The 15,786-nt window shown below is 41.6% G+C and overlaps 1 protein-coding gene across 1 annotated transcript in view; it reads right to left on the minus strand.

Moving 5' to 3' along the window:
* The window catches only part of PKD2 (polycystin 2, transient receptor potential cation channel), a 62,856-nt gene extending 60,721 nt beyond the window's left edge, over positions 1-2,135 (minus strand). Inside the window, exon 1 of the mRNA XM_082726575.1 lies at positions 1,405-2,135. Coding sequence (XP_082582701.1) covers positions 1,405-2,005 — 601 coding nt within the window. The 5' untranslated portion in view covers positions 2,006-2,135. The remainder of the gene's footprint in view (positions 1-1,404) is intronic.
* Positions 2,136-15,786: the final 13,651 nt, after the last annotated feature.

Raw genomic sequence — 15,786 nt, forward strand, 5'->3', positions numbered from 1 at the left:
GCACAAGGGTTTTTTACTAACTTATTCACATAGGTTGCTCAAAAAGGACCTTTTGTTCTCCACCATGCCATGAATCAAATTTACAGCATAAACACTTATATAAAAGAAATACAAAAGTGTACACTATTAAAAATCTATCATTTACTTTATAGTTATAAAGCACTCACATGTCAGACATGCTATGAATTTCACAGGTTTCATCTCATTTAATTCTCCCCACTCAGGAACAAAGTATCATGATTCTCTCTTTTTAAGAAAAGCAAAAATTGGGGATCAGAGAGATTAAGCAATTTGCTCAAGGTCATAGGGCCAAGGTGTGGTAGAACTGGAATTTGGGTGTAGGGCTGACTTGGTCTTAATCACATTGCTATTAAAACACCTGGCCTTTTTTTTTGTACAAGATTTGCAAAACTGACAGGAAGAGTAGGGAAGGGAAATTTTCAAAAGAACTGAGAATGGAAATTCTTAAAAGTGGAGATTAAAATAATTTGAATGTGAGAGCAAATGCAACTCTTTTCCAAGGATGCCTCTGACAAAACCTTCCAACACAAGATCCTCTCTGCTCCTGGAAAATCTGTGTCCTCTGAATAGGCACTGGCAAATCTGAAAATTCCTTTCCTGCCTTTGGAAAGTTGGGTGCACCGAACTCTGACACATGTACACACAGCTGGTATCTGGTGACTTCACTGTTTTGTTGGAATTTCAAAGAACGTTAAGTTAGCTATTTAAAAACATACTACCAAGTGTTTAAACAATGTTACTTTTTCTTTGCAATTGTTTTAGAAAAATACCTAGATTAGAAATGGCTAAATAACTGTTTTCGAAGACATTATTTTCTTCTATTTGTGGTATTCTAAACAGCTCTCTCTCCCCAAAACAACCACACACATCACCAAAACAACATCCGTGACAACTCACTGACACTTCTCCCACAACTTGGATAACAGTACAGATACCCTTTCCAGAATGGAATGCGGGGTGAGAGGGCATCCAGACCAGCGGAAGACCCGATATACAGGTGCAAATACCTTCAGTTGTATTAGAATATTCTTCCTTTTTTCCCCTACAAGAAAAAAAAAAAAAAATCTTCAAAGGCACCCTTTCATTTTAATACGGCTTTCACTGAGATATGCAGAGGTAAAAATATGCTGACCCATGTTCTTCTGTTAGAAGGAGGTATCCCATAAATTTGCACAAACAAGGGCGCAGTGGAATTCCGCCACGGGTACCGGAAGTAGAGCGCAAGTAGCAGAGGTGGAGACGCGCTTCTAAGGGACGCAGGGACACAGGGACACGAGGGCGATGCGAGCTGGAGCCCCGGGAAGCTGCCCACAGCGGGCGACGGCTCTGGCCCGCGCCCGCGGTTCGGGTTTGTGCATCAGCCGCTGCGGGTCGCGCTCTTACCTCGCAGCCCGCGAACCAGCCTCTCGGCCCAGGCCACTCGGGGCGGCTGCCCGTCCAGGGGGAGGTGGCGATGCAGCGGGTCCCCGCCGCCGGCCGGGCTGGGACTCGGGGGGCCCTGGTCCTCTCGCCTACGGCGCCTCCCGCTCGGGTGGCCAGGGTCGTGGTAACCCCCCAGCCCCCGGCCTCGGGCGCCCACGGAGCTCACGGCGGAGGAGGCGGCCGACCTCCGGCTGCCCGGGCGCCACTCCACGTCCATCTCCACCACCATTCCTCCTTCCTCTCCTTCCACCTCCTCCTCCTCCTCTTCCTCCTCGGCCTCGAAGCCCGGGTTGTCACGGCTCCACGCCTGCCGCGAGCACGACGAGAGCGGAGGCGAGGGGGAGGCGGAGGCTCCGGCCGGGGGGTCCCGCGCGGCCGCCTGCCGGATACGCTCCATCTCGATCTCCAGGCCCCTCTGTTCGCGGAGGCCGCCCGGAGCCGCGAGGCCGGCGCCCACGGCCGCGCCGCCCGCCATCAGCCGGCCGGGGCCTGCCGCTCGGGATGCGGGCGGCCGCTTCGGGTCCCCCGGCTGCTGCGGCTGCACGCGGCTCGAGTTCACCATCGCGGTCACTGGCGTCCGGCGCGCCTCCGCCCCGCGCCGCGGTCGGCGCAGCCCGCCGCAGGAGCCATGTTCTTTTCTTCCCGGGGCCCGCCGCCGCCTGCTCCCCGCCCCCGACTCCCCGCAGACCCGCGTCCCTCGCCCGCCCCCTCGGCCCGCCTCCCCCTCGCCTCGCCTCGCCTCGCCCAGCCGCTGGGGCGCGCTGCCTGCCGGGGGAGGTGCGAGGAAGCCGCCCCCGCGGACCGCGCGGTGGGCTAGCGGCGCCCGGGCTCGCGTTCCCAGTGGAGCCGGGGGCCGGTGCGGGCGCCCACGTTCCGTTCGGGTGCAGGGGCTCCGGCAGGAAGGGTTCGCTGCCCCGCCCGCCCGCCCGCCCGCTCGCGTGCGGGGAAGGGGCTTCTGGTGCTGTCCCTGCCTGCGGGACCCTGACATAATGGTTGGGTCCCAGTTAACCGCCAGGCTCTTCTGCCTCGACTTCCCGAAGTGCAGGGACAGCGAGAAAACCATTTTGTGGGATGGTGTGTACTAGCGAAATCCAGCCTGCGCTGGTTTGCCGCAGGGGCAGAGAAATCTTAACTTCATCTGAGAACTACCAACAGGCTGCTCAGGCTGCCTTGCTTGGCCTTTGGCGGCCCCCTTGTCCCCACTTCTGCTGCTTTTTGGATGGTTTTTTTTTTTTCAACGTCTGGTCGGCTCCTCTCTCCACACACTGTGGGGACCCCAAGGATTCCGTCCCGGAGCCTTCAGATCGCGGGTGCTCTGAGCTGGAGCTCGTCCCCGGCCCCCTCCCGCTGCCGGCTCCGGCTCGGGCTGCCGAGGCACAGCCCCACGTCAGCCCCGGGGCCAGAACTTTATTCCCACTCTGCGGAGCGCATCCGACTGGATGTTCTGCAGTTGTGTCACACTTAACCTGTCGCAAACTAAATCTCCGTCCCCTTCCTCTTTTAAGTCTGCCTCACCTCCTGTGCCCCCAGTTGAAATTTGAGGCAGGCTGTCGTCCTTCTCAAGCTAGGCTTCTCCGTGATACCCTCATCTGTCTGCTCGTCTCCTACGCCTCTTCTCCCCAAATCTTGTCACTTCTGCCCCACAAATCTCTCTGATAGAATCGTCGTTTCTCATGCCTGTTGTCAGCGTTTTCGTCCAAGGCCGTTGGTGTATGTTAGTTTTATTCCTCATTGGAACATCAAACCTATCAGTTCCACCTCCATTCGCCACTTTCAAGATCCCCAGCGTTCCCCAAATTGTATTCAGAACCAAAACTGCTCCTGTCACATTGATGCTTGGATACTTCTGGGGGTTCCTGACAGCTTAATAGATAAAATTTAGTTTCCTTAGATCTGGTTAGTAAATTTTCTTCATCCGCCCTTGTATTTATTGGTTTGCTTACGGCTGCCATAATGAAGTGCTCCAGACTGGGTAGCTTAAACAACAATTCACAATTCTACAGGGTGAAAGTGTGAGATCAGGATATTTGCAGAATTGGCTTCCCCTGAGGTCTCTCTTCTTGCCTTGTAGATGGTGGTTTTTCCACTAGTGCCTTCACATGGTGATCACTTTCAGGGGTCAGTGTCCTAATCTCATCTCATAAGGACACCAGACACATTGGATTCAGGCCTATTCTAGTTGCTTCACTTTAACTTAATTACCCAGAAAAAAAATAAAAAAAGATAAAAAAAAACCCAACCCTGTCTCCAAATACAGTCACATTCTGAGTTGTTGGGGATTAGGACGTCAACCTACGAATTTTTGAGGGGGACACAATTCAGCCCATAACGGCCCCTGCTCTGCTTTTCTAGCATTGGTTCCGGTCTTGTATGTACATCAGAGCAGCATCCTTTGTTGCTTCCCTATTTTATTCAGGTAATCATGGCCACCTATCATCAGTTCTGTGGTTTATTTATTTACTTATTGGTGTCATTTGCCTAACTTTGAGCTTTTTTTTAAAGATTTTATTTATTTATTTGACAGAGATCACAAGCAGGTAGAGCGGCAGGTAGAGAGAGAGAGAGGAGGAAACAGGCTCCCTGCCGAGGAGAGAGCCCGATGTGGGACTCGATCCTAGGACCCTGAGATCATGACCTGAGCTGAAGGCAGAGGCTTAACCCTCTGAGCCACCCAGGTGCCCCCTAACTTTGAGCTTTTTTAAAGACAGGTCTTGTTTATCCTAACCTACTACCTCAGCCCAAATTCCACTTAGAATTCTTTCTTAATTAAAGCTCTCAAACATCTGTTGTCTTTATGTCTGTCAGTTCCTTAGAAATTTACTGTCTCTTTGTCTAAAAAATATGAAAACTGCCTGCCTCGGTCATTTGTTTAGGCCCTAATTTCATTATTAGCCCTCTGTGTGCACATAATAAAACTTTAGGGTTTTTTTTTCCTCCTTATTAATCTGTCCCATGTAAATTTAATTCTAAGTTCAGCTGGAAGACCTTGAAGTGTAGAGGAACAACTTCCCTTCCCTACAGTACTAAATTTATATTCTCTTATCTGTTGTTATTTAGACTTAGGGTATGTATCTCGCCAATGACATAACTCCCTACAGTTATGACCCAAGAGTGTTTTATCCTGCATATTCTATTAAAATGATAATGTTACTTACTATGCATAGCGAAAGCACAGAACTTGAACCCAATAAATAAATAGTAATTGAATTAATTCTATTATTCCTTGGTATTATTGTTTTTCCACTCAGTATTCTCTTCCCTGTATCTCTAGACTATAGACTTGCTAGCAAAAAAAAAAAAAAAAAAAAAAAAAAGTAAGAACAAAAAAGAAATGGATAAACTAGGGTAGTAATTTGCTGTGTTCTCAATCTTGAACTGTGGAAAATCAAAACATCTTTGGGAAACAAATATCACAAAACTGAAAATAGCATTTGAACAGTGACTTAAGAATGGTTTCACCTGGGGGACGTCTGGGTGGCTCAGTAGGTCAAACATCCATCTTCAGCTCAGGTCATCATCTCTGGGTCCTGGGCTCCCTGAGTTAGGTTCTCTGCTTGGCAGGTAGTCTGCTTCTTTATCTGCCTCTGCCCCTCCTCCCTGCTTGTGATCCCACTCTCTCTCTCAAATAAAAAAATCAAATCTTAAAAAAAAAAAATGTTTCCTGGGGGCATAAGCTGTTCCAAGGCCCCTTATACCTCAGAGGAGAAATGGTGGCATGTGAAGGTTAGAAAGGCCTCTACACAAGGGACACCTGGGTGGCTTAGTGGGTTAAAGCCTCTGCCTTCAGCTCAGGTCATGATCTCAGGGTCCTGGGGTAGAGCCCCTCAGCCACCTCCAGCTCCCTGCCAAGCAGAGAGCCTGCTTCCCTTCTTCTCCCTCTGCCTATTTGTGATCTCTGTTTGTCAAATGAATAAATAAAATCTAAAAAAAAAAAAAAAAAAAAAAGAAGAAGAAAGAAAGAAAAAGAAAGGCCTCTATGTGAAGAATTAGGAAACCCCAGTTGTTTGTTTGTTTTTAAAGATTTTATTTATTTGACAGAGATCAAAAGTAGGCAGAGAGGCAGGCAGGGGGACTGGTAGCAGGCTCCCTGCAGAGCAGAGAGCCCAGTGCAGGACTGGATCCCAGGACCCTGAGATCAAGGGCCTGAGCTGAAGGCAGAGGCTTAACCCACTGAGCCACCCAGGCGCCCAGGAAACCCCAGTCTTAACCAAAGGTGTAATGGTGTGACTGAAAATGATGCTGCCTGACTAGGCTCACACAGTCCCTCAACAATTACACAGGGAATTCAAACTCCTTAAGGCTGGACTTTTGGCCTGCTGAACTGATTGCTTTCTTTCATAGTGTTGTGCCCCGGCACATAGCAGGTGTTCAGGAACTATTTGTTGTAGGATCCTCTGGGCTAGGCAGGGAGTGTCTGGCCTTAAGAAGCTCATAATCCAGTTGTGACAAAACCCCAAAGCCACAGAAGTTATTGTAATAGATGAAAATATTTACCATAATTAAGACAGAGGAGCATGGGGCACCTGAGTGGCTCAGTCAATAAAGCATCGGACTCTTCATTCCAGCTCAGGTTATGATCTCAGAGTTTTTTCTACGGGTTTCTCAGCTTTAAAGATCCTGTCTGGTGATAAGGATATCTTTGTACTTCTTAGGACAGGAAGGATGCCTTTCATACGAGAAACTGATTTCTTGCTGGAGGGGTTTGGAGGTGATTATAAGTATACTTACACCGTAAGTAGATTTGATTTAAAATAATCAGTATGCTTAAAGTGCACTTTTTGGGGTGGCTTGCCCTTGAGCCCTATGGTATCAAGTCAGTATGAAGTCTTTCAACACAGGAAGGGGTTGAGGAGAGAGACTACTCAGGCTGGCATGGGAGGGGAAGGTAGGGCTAAATCACAGAAGGCCTGAGATGCATGTTAAAGAGTATTATAGCCTTTATTTAATAATAATAATAATAATAATAATGTACCTTCTTTTATAGTGTCAGTGATTTAAAACAAAATCTTAAACATTCTTTTTAAGACTACACCATTGTCTCCAAAAGAATTTGGACTCACCAAAAATGTATCCACATATACATAATTCAGAATTAAATGTATGCTTGCTCAAAATTTTAATTACAAATCTTCACAAGCCATGTGATTTTTAAAAACTTCAGAGAAGTACTTGTGTACATGGATAGTATTTAACGTACCACAGCCTAAATCTTACATTCCAAGAATTTCACTAGCACTTCCAATCTTAGTTTTCATAAACCCATCACCAGCCATGCAATGTATTTCCTGTTCAAGTACCTAGTCATTTTTTCTGGCTTCCTAATGTTCTCCCTTGTGCTTTTACCTTGGCATGTTTTCTTCCTTCGGAGCACCTCGCTTTTCCTCAAGTAGGCCTTGAAGCTGTAAATTTCTCTCCCTTCCCACAGAATTCCTTCCTTTGATATTCATCTTATTATTCCTATTTCTCATAAAAAGTATTCTCTTATTAAATAAATGAGAGGCACAAACTCATATTTTCCTTCACCTGGTTACCATAATCCTGTGACCATACTATAAATTTTGATAATCTACAGGGCTTGAAATACTGTGTGGGATAGATAACATAGCTGGATGCTATTTAGTTTTATTTCAACTGTGTGGTAAGTTTTTCTGGAACAAGCTACACAAACCCCATCGCTTTGTCTCAGTGCCATGGTGGATACTCCGACAAACCCTTCAAAAGGCAACTTAAAAACTGTCCAGTCTGATTTAAGACTTTGTATTCTCCATGCTTCTGGCTTCTGCATTATTAAACTTGACTGTTTGTTTCCTGTTTTGCTTTTATTTTCCCATGTGAACAGATGAAGCAGACACAAGCAGAAGGACCCATCAGTCCTGCAGATTCCACCTTCTAAAGGAAATTCAAAAGGACTCTCTGGCTTGTGTGGTGTTGCTTAGCAACCCACCCAAACAAACATGTTTCCCTCTCATTTTTTTCCCAGTCCTTATTTATTTAAGAACATTGTAAAATAAATTATTACCACTTGACATCTGAAATCATTAGAAAAAAATTTGGTGTTTTGGGCTTTGTAAGAACTGCTAACCGTACTAAAATTTTTACTTGTTTTTATTTCTCAATTTACTACACTAATAATGCAAGACCAAGATTTGTGATATTCTACCTTATGTCTAGAATTTGGTTTGGATGTGTCCCTGCCTCTGTGGGAATTACCCTGGCACTGTTGTTGGCTGGCACTGTGATTTTGATGACCTAACCTCTGTCTCTCAGTTTCCTTCTGTGAATAATGTGGTTAAATATCTACCTTACCAATTCCTGCAGGATTTTTGCTGAACACATAGTGAGGGAATATTAACAAATTAATCAAACACAGTGTCCACTAGACACCAGGTTCCATGTTGGATTCCAGTGGGGCAAGGATAAGACGTAATTCCTACCTGTAAGGGGATCAATTTGAAAATGCCTGGAAACATTGTTACATCATCCCCAAGCCCATTTCTACACCTCCTAAAGACTTGGAATCTTTCTAGACTCCAGCATCATCTTCTTTTGAAAAGTTACTTAGCCACATCCCTGGCCCCTAGCTTGAATTTACTTGCCTCTCCTCCCTGTCAAATTTTATCACAACATTTATCTTTCTTTTTAAAAGATTTATTTATTTATCTGAGAGAGGGAGTTTGAGTTAGTGGGGGGAGGGGCAGTGGGAGGGAATCTTCCAGTAGACTCCCCACTGAGCGTGGAGCCTGATGAGGGGCTCAATCTCAGGATCCATGAGATCATGACCTGAGCCAAAAACAAGAGTCAGATGCTTAACCAACTAAGCTACCCAGGCATCCCAACATTTATCATTTCATATTAAAAATATCTGTTAACAGAATTGTCCTTCTGAGTAGAATGTAAGGCAGAGAACTTGGCTTATTTGGTTTATTGTTTAACAGTTCAGTAGCCATTCTCCTTTCTTACCAACACAAAAATGAGATTTTTGTGGGGAACCACCCTCTCCTGTTCTGAGTCCCTGTGTACCTCAGATGTGGCTGACACCACCACTAGTTCCCAAGTGATGAGTGTGGAACTCAGGGATGGCCAACCAGAGCATCACGAACACTTGGCACCTGGGAATGGTATTTACAAACAAGTGTGGGCTCTGGTTCTGTTCAGTGGAAATCAGGACAGAACTTTTTTTCAAGTTGTGGAAAAGAAAAGTGTTTCTTCCTGCTAGATTTAGAGTCAAAGGATGTGAGTCTAGACAAGCTGGCAGCCAAAACGTTGATGCTCAGGGGTAAAATGGAGCCAACAATATATATATATATATATATACACACACACAAATGAGTATAATGTGAGGACTGGAAGAATATCAAAATTGATCTAGTGGTAATGTTTGGGTGGCCATGCTATTCAAGAACATTGTGGAATACATTTTTATCATTTGACATCTCCTGGTTTTGTCAATTGCAGATAAGATATTTATCATCTATATCTTTATTCAAGTTTAAAAGAATTTTGAACAATGCAGGGCCAAGAACAGAGTGCTTTGGAATACTGCTCTTTACTAACTCAAGTTTATTCACTAATTCCATGTGGATGTAGATGTTCAAAAATTTTGAATTCAACTGTATTTTCACGAGCCCAGATTTTTCAAAAGAATGTCAGATTTCTTTTCAAATGCCTTCTGATGCTTATAGCATTAAACTTACAGCATTCCTTGATCTACCAGATTCTACAGAATATCTTTCTAATATCCACTGAGCACAATCTTAGATATGATTAGGGTGCAGAAGAAATTTTCCTTGCAGGCAAGAAGCTTATAATTAGCTTGCAAAGACAAGCTGTACACAGATAAAGCAATTAACTGATAAGGGCTTTATGGTACTCATCTGGAAAGGGCTTTCTGTTGTTGGTTATAAGATTCTGGAGTCTGACTCCTAGGGATTCTGATTTATTAAGTCTTAGGTGGGTCTTAGGAGATGAAGAAAGATCAGCTTCTGATGATATCATTTGAGTCCCTCAGCCAGCACTAATTGAAGGCAGATCTACCCCTGGACTTCATTAGCTCTAACATTTCCTTTCTAGTTAATTTATTTTAGGTTAGGATTTCTGTCCCTCCAATTAAAATAGTACTAATAAATTTGAATAGAAGTGAATCTACAGAATGGCAAAAAGTTGTGTTAGTTACGTGCATAAGAAGCTATATGGCCACGGGATCAAGGCCCCTTGTCTGGGCCCATAGGGTGGCTGGTTTGGCTTCCCAGTCTCCAAGAATTAGGAGATCAGAGACTTTAGAGGATGCTGAGCCTTACTTTACCTTTTTTATGTAATTAAGTTACAGCTTTGAAATCTTTGCTTTAATATTCCAGAAGTCCTTTTTAAAGTGGACTTTCTGGAGTGCCTGGGTGGCTCAGTGGGTTAAAGCCTCTGCCTTCGGCTCAGGTCGTGATCCCGGGGTCCTGGGATCCAGCCCTGCATCAGGCTCTCTGCTCACAGGGGAGCCTGCTCCCTCCTCTCTCTCTCTCTCTCTCTCTCTGCCAGCCTCTCTGCCTACTTGTGATCTCTGTCAAATAAATAATAAAATCTTTTAAAAAATGTTTAAAAAAATAAAGTGGACTGGGGCGCCTGGGTGGCTCAGTGGGTTGGGCCGCTGCCTGTGGCTCCGGTCGTGATCTCAGGGTCCTGGGATCGAGTCCCGTATGGGGCTCTCTGCTCAGCAGGGAGCCTGCTTCTCTCTCTCTCTGCCTGCCTCTCTGCCTACTTGTGATCTCTGTCAAAAAAATAAATAAAATCTAAAAAAAAAAAATTTAAAGTGGACTTTCTTAGTAATTTTTAGTAGAAATTCTTAATTTTGACAAAGTCTAATTTATGAATTTTTTTCTTTTACAAATTATACATTTGGTGTCATATTTTTAAGAATCTCTTCTTCACCCAAGGCCATGAACATTTTCTCCTATATTTTCTTCTAGAGGTTTTATAATTTCAGGTTTTACGTTTAGGCATATAATCCATTTTGAGATAATTTTAGCATGGTGGGTGGTATGAACCAAGGTTTTTTTTTTTCTTACCCAGTTGCTCTGGCATCATAAGTTTCTCTCTGGAATTATCTTTGCACTATTTTTGAAAATCAATTGACAATGTATGTGTGAGTTTATTTCTGCATGTTGTATTCTCTTTTTTTGATTTATGTGTTTAAACTTTTATTAATACCATCCTATTTTGGTTGCAATAGCTTCCTTCATACTCTTGCTCACTGACTACATATTTTAAATTCATAAATTTTAATGGTTTAATTTTATTTAATGATTCTGTCTGGTCATAGTCCTTACTTTGGCCTGACCTACCAAGGGCTTCTCATCAGTTTATTAGAGAGGATCAGTGAGCTATGTTGAGTTTTTGTCTGAATGTTATTTAGAAATTATTTACAAATGTAAATTTTAATATCAGCATCAGTTTTCTAAATTAAGCAAGCAATTTTGTTTTGATCTGTCAATTTTTTTCAGTAGGTTTTGACTCTTCTGAAAAATAAGGTATTAACAAATATGTACTCCCGACCAACACTTTTAAAAATTAATAACTTTGCCATTGTCAAATTCCTTAAGCCTTTATTTTCCTCTAAAATAATTAATATAATATTTCATCTTATATTTAGATATATTCAATTCTCATAGCCCATACTTTTTAAACATGAGTTCCCCTTCCCTGAGTCTTCTTGATTCAATCCTTTTTTGGGATAGATTTTTTTATTAAGTGTTCTTTTTTTCCCTTTTTTTAAAAGAAGGACTCATTAATGCCTCATTACTCCCAGAGTCTGTACAAAATTGAGAGTGTCTTTCTGTTGCCATAAACATAAAACAAATGGACTGGGCATAGTATTCTTGGCTCAATCTTGTCTTCCTTCTTTTCAAGATTCTGAACACATTGCCCTCACCTTCCTCTGTCATTAAATGTTGCCATGGAGAAGTAAAGTTCAGATTAAACCCACTCTTTTCTCTCAGCTATGGCAGATGACTTGATTTTTCTGCCAAAAAGTTACCTGCTTAGTAAATTTCTTATTAACCTGCTCTAGAATACATCATTGTGTTGATTATTGTGCATAATTATTTTTCTGGGAAAAATTATATGGGTTGAATCAGCAAATTCAATTTGTCATTTATTTAAGGTTTTTTCCTTTGTAATATTGAGATATTTTAAATTTTGCTTTCTTAATTCAAGAATACCAATTTTGCATACTTTGGAGCTACTGTGTTTGATTTCTGTATTATCTTCTTTCTAATTATTTCTTTTTATCATTTTCTTTTTTTTAACAGAATTTTTACAAATCCTGCCTTCCATGTTACAGTATCTTTCAATTTTTAAAAAATGTACTTGGTGGGAAAGAACTGAAATTAACAACAGATTAAGTTGATGCTAATTATCCCTGGAAATTGAACATACTGTTTCACAAGATCGGTGTAAAAGATCTATGCATGCAGATATGGCCTTTAGAATCAGACTTTTTATTCTATAGGATGCTGCGTATATAAGGAAATGAGATTGGATTGGTGAAAAAAAATATATATATATATAATTTTTAATTACCTTAACTTGGGCACTCAAATGAATGTTGTCTATGAAGCAAGGGTATACACTTACCTAAATGTTATTATTGATACAGAGTATGGATATGGAAGTCTTTTGGAATAAAAGTTATCTCTCCTACCCTTGAAAAAAATTAAGATTTTATTTCTTTATTTGAGAGAGGGGAGGGTAGAGCACAAGCAGAGGGCAAGTGGGGTATAGAGGACCCCAAGATCATGACCCGAGACACCGAAGGCAGAGGCTTAACCATCTGACCTGCCCAGACACCCCTGTATCTTTTTATAGTTTCGAATGTGGCTTTTATTTCATTATTTATTTATTAAGATTTTATTTATTTATTTGACAAACAGAGATCACAAGTAGGCAGAGAGAGAGAGAGAGGGAGAAGCAGGCTCCCCGCCAAGCAGAGAGCCTGATGTGGAGCTCATTCCCAGCATCCCGGGATCAATGACCAATGGAGCAAAGGGGATAGATATACCCACTTACCCTCAGTTTAAAAAAAAACAGTGAAGTTGTTTTTTTTTTTTAAGAATTTATTTATTTATTTGACAGACAGAGATCACAAGTAGGCAGAGAGGCAGGTAGAGAGAGGAGGGAAGTAGGCTCCCCTCTGAGCAGAGAGCCCAACGCGGGGCTTGATCCCAGGACCCTGAGATCATGACTTGAGCCGAAGGCAGAGGCTTTAACCCACTGAGCCACCCAGGTGCCCAAACAGTCAAGTTTTATAAAGAATGGTTTGCAAACATCAATCAGCAGTGATGAACAGTAATCCTTGAAAGAAGATAAACAAAGGAGGTGAACAGAAGATGACAGTTCTGTAGTTTCCCAGTACTTCCCTAGAGAGGGTTCCCAGGCTGTAGTGCAGTCTCTCCCAGTTGAGAAGACTAAGTTGAGAATTTGGGAAGGCCAGGGTGGCCAAGGAGGCCAAGGTGCAAGGGAGGCCAATTTACAAACAGAGTACCGCAGGGGAGAGAACTGCAGAAAGGGCTCCAGAGATCTCCAAAGCTGCCCTTGGGTCTTCAGACTATGCACGTGAGGAATATGCCTGAGGACAGAACTGCCTACCAGGAAATCTGCAGGGGAAGGAACTACCCCCAAAAGAGCAAGTGGGAAATTTTCTGATGCTCTCACAGAGCAGGAAAATTTTCTAGTTCTCAACATCCAAAGAGGGGAAAGTTTATAATAGATGGGGCACTGAGTAGAAGACTCAGGAAGATAATGCCTCAGTTGTGGGGCCAAATTAGCCTAGAATAAAAACTGGCCCATTCTATATAACTCCTAGTCAGATCAGCTGGTTGAGTATGCTATCTGTTTCCTAATTGAATCTAAGTGACCTTAGATGATATGCTACAATTTTTCACTACTATTCCCTCCCCCATATTTAAAGACTGTTTTTTAAAAGCAGTTTTACATTCACACAAAATTGAGGGAAAGGTACAGAGGTTTTCCATGTACTCCCTGTCCCCTGCATGCATGGTTTTCCCCATTATCAACATTTCCCACCAGATTGGTACATTGGTTATGTCTGATGAGCCCACATGAACACAACATAATCACTCAGAGTCTACAGTTTACATGAGAGTTCACTCTTGGTGTTGTACCTCTGTCGGTTTGGACAAATGTGTAATGACATATATCTGTTATTATAGTAACACTGGCCTTGTAAAATGACTTTGGAAGTGTTCCCTTCTCTTCAATATTTTGGAAGAGTTTGAGAAAGATTGGTATTAGAACTTGGCCTTAGAGCCACAGAGCCATTTCGGCCTGGGTTTTTGTTGTTGTTGTTGTTGTTGTTGTTGTTGTTATTGTGGTTGTTGGGAGATTTTTGATTATTAATTCAATGTCCTTACTTGTCATCGAACAGTTCACATTGTCTATTTCTTCATGATTCAGGCTTGGTAGGTTGCATGTTTCTAAGTATATATCCATTTCTTCCAGTTTATCCAATTCATTGGCGTAAAGTTGTTGATAATAGTGTCTTATGATCCTTCACATTCCTGTAGTTTTAATGTCCCCCTTTTCATTTCATTTATAGTTTCACTTATAGTCTTATTTATTTGAGTCTTTTCTCTCTCCTTCTGTCGGTCTAATGAAAGGTTTGTTGATTTTATCTTTTCAAAGAACAAATACAATTTTGTTAACTTTTCTATTGCCACCTACTCATTATTTCATTCATTTCTGCTCTAACCTTTCTTATTTCTTTTATTCTGCTAATTTTGGCTTAGTTTTTTCTAGTCCCTTGAGGTGTAAAGTTAGGTTGTTTATCTGAGAGCTTTCTTTTTTCTTAATCCAAGCATTCTTGTTATAAACTCCCTACTTAAAATTGCTTTTATTGGATCCTTTAAGTTTTGCCATGTTGCCACTCCATTTCAAGATTCTTTCTGATTTTACCTTTAATTTCTTCTTTGACTCATAAATTGTTGAAGAGTGTGTTGTTTAATTTCCATATATTTGTGAATATTCCAGCTTTCCTTCTGCTACTGATCTCTAGTTTTGTACCATCATGATTAGAAAAGATTGATATCATTTCAGTCTTCCTAAATTTGTTAAGGGTTGTATTGTGGCCCAACATACAGTCTATCTGAAGAACGTGCTTGAAAAGAATATATATTCGGCTGCTGTTGAAAGTAATGTTCTATAAATGTCTGTTAGATTCATTTGTTCTATATGTTATACAAGCCCATCATTTCCTTTTTGATTTTCTGTCTGATGATGTATCCATTGTTGAATGTGGAGTATGAAATCCTCTACAGTTGTTTCACTGATATTTATTTGTTTGTTCTTCTTTGTTCATATTTGTTTTAAATGTTTAAGTGCTCCAATGATGAGTGGATATTTACAATTGTTTTATCTTTCTGATGAATCATTAGTGATTTTGGATAAATCACTTCCTTATCCAAACTTCTCTATCCAAACTTCATTTGGCTAAATACCCAGAAGTAGAATTGCTAGGTCATATGGTAGCTCTATTTTTAATTTTTTGAGGAGCCTCCATCCTGTTTTCCCTAGCCACTGCACCAATTTACATTTTTACCAATAGTACCCAAGAGTTCTCTTTTCTCCATATTCTTGCCAACACTTGGTATCTCTTGTCTTTTTGATAATAGCCATTCTAACAGGTATGAGGTAATATCTCCTTGTAGTTTTGATTTACATTCTCTTGATAATTAGTGATGTTGAGCACCTTTTCACATCCTAGTTGGCTATCTGTATGTTTTCTTTGGAAGAATGTCTATTTAGTCTCCTGTCCATTTTTAATTGGATTGTTTGGGGGGTTTTTTGTTGTTGTTTTTGTTGTTTTGTTTTGTTTTTGCTATTGCATGGGGTGAATTGCCAAGTATTTAATTGGATTGTTTGGGGGTTTTTTTGCTATTGCATGGTGTGAATTCCCAAGTATCTTTGTGTGTGTGTTTCTTTTTAATCACCATTTTATAACTTTTATCATACAGATCTTATACCTATTTTCTTAGATTTATACCTAAACATTTCACTTTTTTTTTTAGCAAGTTTAAATGACATCATTTTAATTTTGGTTTTACCTTGTTCATTGTCAAATATAAGAATTCAGTTGATTTTTCTCTGCTGATCTTGAATCCCACAATGTTATTGGACTCATTGTTTAGTTCTAGGAATGTTTTGTAGGTTTCTCAGAATTCTTTACATACAGAATCATGTCTAAAAATAGTTTTATTTTTTCTTTTCTAATTTGTGTGCTTTTTACCTTTTAAAATCTAATTTAATTTATTTTTTCCTTATTGCAATGACTAGAACTTCCAG

The sequence above is a fragment of the Mustela nivalis genome (genome assembly GCF_964662115.1).
Source record: "Mustela nivalis genome assembly, chromosome: 4".
NCBI lineage: Eukaryota > Metazoa > Chordata > Mammalia > Carnivora > Mustelidae > Mustela > Mustela nivalis.